We start from the raw sequence: 5062 nt of genomic DNA, 5'->3' as shown, positions 1-5062 counted from the left end.
CTCCAACAGGTCTGTGTCTTTCTTATGCTGAGGGCTCCAGAGCTGGACGCAGTACTCCAGCTGGGGTCTCACCAGAGCAGAGTAGAGGGGCAGAATCCCCTCCCTCGACCTGCTGGCCACGCTTATTTTGATACAGCCCAGGATACAACTGGCCTTCTGAGCTGTGAGCACACATTGCTGGCTCATGTCCAGCTTTTCATCTACTAGTACCCCCAAGTCCTTCTGGGCAGGGCTGCTCTCAATCCCTTCATCCCCCAGCCCGGATTGATACCGGGGGTTGCCCCGACCCAGGTGCAGGACCTTGCACTTGGCCTGAGCTTTTATGTTTCCATTAAATAACATTACAAATATTAATTATGCTTTGTGAATATTAAAAACTAAGTGTCTGAGCTGAAGTGTAGGTATGAATGTAAATAACATTCATTCACTCAAAAGGAGAAAGTGAATGCTTTTATCCCAATGCAGAAGGGGTAAAAATCTCCTGCTACAAAGAAAACTCAGCTAACTTCATGCACCTGGCTGCAGCCTTCCTTCCACTACTGCTTTACCTTTTTTGAGCTACTTTCCACACATACAAGCTGATGTAAACCTGTAATTAGCAGGGGCAGAGCAGTTGTAAAAAGGCACAGCTTGTCAACCAAAAAATCAAAATAGTTTTGGATGACTGAACAGAGAAAGTAAAAGCCCAGAAGGTGGCCACACCTAAATCCATTTGAATAACAGTCCTACAGGATTCATTTAGCAGAACTTACTCAAATACAAGCCCCTCCTATCAAAAATCTAGTCTAACAAACTGTATGGGTACCATAAGTAGTTATACAATCCTGACAATAGTTTCTATACTGGGACTCTATTCAGAGCACTGTATATACACCTTAGAAATGCAAACATTTCGATTGATACATGTGTCAAATATTATTCAGCCATGAAAATGTAAGTGTGCTACAAAGTAGGATTCAGTAATGAAAAATGTCCGTTAACATTAGAAGCAGGTCTCTGTATGGAGTTTCCATTAAGATCAAACTGTTTGTTTCCCAAAGATGAATACTACTACATGTTTATTCTGTGGACAAGTAACAAATGGGTATTAGTGGAGACTGATATGTCAGAAGGATTTTTTCCTGTAATGAGCAAATTGTGCTATCATGGTAACGGGAAAACAGACTTTTTCCTTGGGTATTCACTTCAAATGGAAGTTCTTAAAGTGTCCAGGGAGTTTTCCATCTGCACAGACTGTGATTTTCTGCACCTCTTGGGGAACAAGTCCTTGCAGAATTCCACAGCCTTCTTCTGGAAGTGCTTCCCAACAATAACATACAGGACCGGGTTCAGGCAGCTGTTGCTAAAGGCACAGTACGTAGCTACCTGGGTCACTATGTCATTGATTTCTTCCAGGCATTTGAAAGTGGGTGTGAGGTAACGGATTGTGTCAATGAATGTGCTGATCTGGAATGGAAGCCAGCAAACAATGAACAGCAAGAGCACAGCAAGGACCAGCATGGTGGCTCTCCTCTCTGTCTGGACTAACTTCAGTTTTTGTAGCTCACTACTTCGTAAGGCTTTGATGATTTGCATAGTGCAATAGGTAACTATACAGAGTGGGATCACAAAGCCCACAATATTCAGCAAGCAGTTGTTTGCAGGCTCCCAGTAGCTGCTTGGGTAAACAAGAACGCAGGCTGTGATGTTGTATTCTTCGTAATACTGTAGATTTCGGAACACTGTTGTAGGCGAACATATGAGCAATGCACATGTCCAGACTACAAAGCTATTCCATTTGGCACAGACAGTTCGTCGCATCCGTCCAAGAGACATGGTTTTCACCAAGGCTAGATAGCGGTCGATGCTCACTAGTGTCAGGAAATAAATGCTAGAATAAAAGTTCATGTAACTCATTATGTTGACAGCTTTACAGAGGAACAGGCCAAAGGGCCATTGAAACTTATTAGAAATATTAATGGCCCAGAAAGGTAAAGCACAGACTAACATTAGGTCAGCAAGTGCCATGTTTGCTAGGTAAATTTCGGCCACTGTGCAGCGACTCTTGTGGAAACACAGGACTATGAGGACAAAGGAATTTTCTATTACTCCCAGAAGAAATGTAAACCAGAGGAATCCAGGCTGAAAATCGTGTAGCCATTTCCATACATCTGAATTAATACATTCATACTGATCCAGCTGATGCACTCCTGAATAATTGCGGAAATTTGCTGGACTGACTGTGAGCTCCTGGGTGACCATGATGTTGTAAAGCTGTGTAACGTTTTCAGTTGTGATGGAAACCATATCTGTGCAGAGAAAAAGATGACATGAGATTGCTACATATAACTCATTGATGCAAAAGACACAGTAAAAAAAGCTAGCTCTGCTTTTCCTACTGTCTTAAAAAGTGCAGCTTTGAAAAGGCTTACAATTCTCTGGGTTGCTTTCTTGCAGTTGCCCTGCATGCTTGCAGAGAATTTCACAGACTAAACTACTACAGACTGTGTGGAACAATTTTAAGTGGGTGAAACAGAGAGGATAAAGCAACAGCAGACATTGTAGCCAACGGGTTATCTGAAGAGAACATTTACCAATCTTTTTTCACTAGAACCAAGCTGTAGCAAGTCTTTTTTAATTCTTTGAGGAGCTTGATGGTTACTTGCTTTTCTTACTTTTGTGTATTGATAGCCATAGTCTCCTAAAGGACAGATGTACCTTGTGAGTCTTGTGTTGTTCATTGTTAAGCTGCTAGTCCTGTGGCATGTCCCTCAACATTTTATACCTTCTCCTGTAGAGCAATTGCGTGGAATTCAGTGGTGTTTCCTCCTCACACAACACCATTTTTTTTCCCAAATGTTATGACTGTCACAGCAGACATTTAGTTTGCAGCTCTAGTTTGCACTGAGAAAGCTGCAGGAGCAAGGATCAGTGTTTGCAAGCAGTGAGGCTTTCTTGGCTTCTCATGGGAATCGCCTGTGTATTTCTGTGTCCGTGTTACAACCTCTTTCTGCAGGCAAGTCATAGAAGAGATAAATGGCTGAACCTTTGTAAGGGAACTTGGTTTTAATAGGTCTGCAGTGGGTGGGTTGACGGTTTGGCACAGATGGTCGCCATGATGTAAGCCAGGACCTGCCTGCAGTCAGGCTGCAGTGAGACAATTTGAGTGCAAGAGCACAATCTGAAAACCAAGCACTGTACTGTAAAAATAAAGGGTCAAAAGAGCTTGGGGTCGTACAGGTAGTTATTTATGGGCATAATTGTCAGATATGTGCTTAAATGTTACTAAGACCAAACAGAAGTTGAGTGTCCAGCATCCACTCAGTACTGTTAAAATGTTAACAGTGGTTTTTATTGTTGTGCTCTGAGGTAATGAATGCTGAGATATTATTCAAATACAAGACTGGCTTCCCAGATCTGTATATATAATTCTCGGGACTGAGTGACAGAAGACTGTTTGTCTTTTTCCAGGTCTTGAAAATACCACTGTTTATATTATGGTTTGATTGGAAGCTTTTCATATGTATTTTTAATTAAGACATTTGTCTGATTCAGTTGGTAACTTGGCAGTAAAAAGGGGACATGTTTGTAATTCCTGAAAGGATGGGGTTCTCATTCGTACCCTGGATACCGGATTTGTTGGTTGATGAGTGTCAGTGCTCAATATGCATATAGACATTTGGCTGTTGGATGCTGAATTACTGAGAAATGGTGGTCATATTTTGTGTACTTAGTTTTAATTAAGCACTGTAGTGCTTGAGAACCAAAAGCAAAGATGAAGATCACATTTTACTAAGTACAGTAAAGGCAGTAACAAAGGAGACTCTCTCTATACTGTAAAATTTATAACAGAGGTGTCAGGCAGGACAGGTCAACTAGAAAAAACAGGCAAGTGGGACTGAGAACCTTGAAAGACAAGGCAACTTAAAAATGGACTAATGGGCACAAAACAAAATGTCAACAACACACGTTTCCAGTCCTTCATTACTGGAGCAAAGGACAGTATTTGCATAAACTGGGTAACAACATAAATATACTCATTCTCCAAGTTCATCCTCTCAAAACCTCAACTTTTCAAGCCCATATCTAACTTCAGGAATATATCTCCATCCTCTATCCTGCCTCTTCATTAACTTTGTCATTGTTAGAACTACCTCAATCTTGAGACACCTGTATCCTTTTGATTTCTGAATGTTTTCAACCAGCATCTGTGGAATGGGTTGGTGGAACCTCTTTATTACACAGCATTAGCTGTTGCAGACACCCGTCCAGTGATCTATGCTTTTGGTGACACTGGTTATATGGAGCTTTTAGGTCTAGCGGATATAGATCTAGCTGTTCTATACTGAAAGCAAATGCCATCCGCAGTGCATGCTATGCAACATTGCCAATATTCTGATTTATATCATCTTGTCATCTTCCAGGTGTAAGCAACTTATTGTAGGTTGTAAATGCTTTGGTTAGAAATCCTACTTTTGTTTGAGCCCTTCCAGGCATAGCAGAGCACCTGGACCTATAGTGCATTTTTCTGCCACTTTATTTGTTCATATTTCAGCACAATGGAATATAGGACAAGACCAAAAGCCTCACTGAAACCCAGATATGCCTGTTCTATTGATTCTGCTTTATCCATTGGGCCAGATTGGATTAGTCTGACACAACTTTATTCTTGACAAGTTTATATTGGCAGTTCCTTATCACTTTGTTATTCTTTATTATCCTCCATATGTGGATATATTGATTATTTAATATTTTGCTGTCATGTTTTCCAGGTATTTAAATGAGATGGACAAGTTTGTAAATCCCTGGGTCCTGTTATCCGTGCTCTTTTGGCTGGGGTAGAGTTAATTTTCTTCCTAGTAACTAGTATGGGGTTATGTTTTGGATTTGTGCTGGAAACAGTGTTGATGATAACACAGGGATGTGTTTTTTATTGCTGAGCAGTGCTGACACGGAGTCAAGGCCTTTTCTGCTTCTCACACCACCCCACCAGCAAGTAGGCTGGGGGTACACAAGAAGTTGGGAGGGGACACAGCTGGGACAGCTGACCCCAGCTGACCAAAGGGATATTCCACACCATATG

At 41.4% G+C, this 5062-nt stretch overlaps 1 protein-coding gene across 1 annotated transcript in view; it reads right to left on the bottom strand.

Moving 5' to 3' along the window:
• Window positions 1-277: 277 nt before the first annotated feature.
• BDKRB2 (bradykinin receptor B2) overlaps window positions 278-5062 on the bottom strand; it is a 21787-nt gene continuing 17002 nt past the window's right edge. Inside the window, exon 2 of the mRNA XM_009322539.1 lies at window positions 278-2288. Coding sequence (XP_009320814.1) covers window positions 1186-2286 — 1101 coding nt within the window. The 5' untranslated portion in view covers window positions 2287-2288 and the 3' untranslated portion in view covers window positions 278-1185. The remainder of the gene's footprint in view (window positions 2289-5062) is intronic.

Source organism: Pygoscelis adeliae, unplaced genomic scaffold, assembly GCF_000699105.1.
Source record: "Pygoscelis adeliae isolate BGI_AS28 unplaced genomic scaffold, ASM69910v1 Scaffold374, whole genome shotgun sequence".
Lineage (NCBI taxonomy): Eukaryota > Metazoa > Chordata > Aves > Sphenisciformes > Spheniscidae > Pygoscelis > Pygoscelis adeliae.
This window is presented reverse-complemented; position numbering and strand designations above follow the sequence as displayed.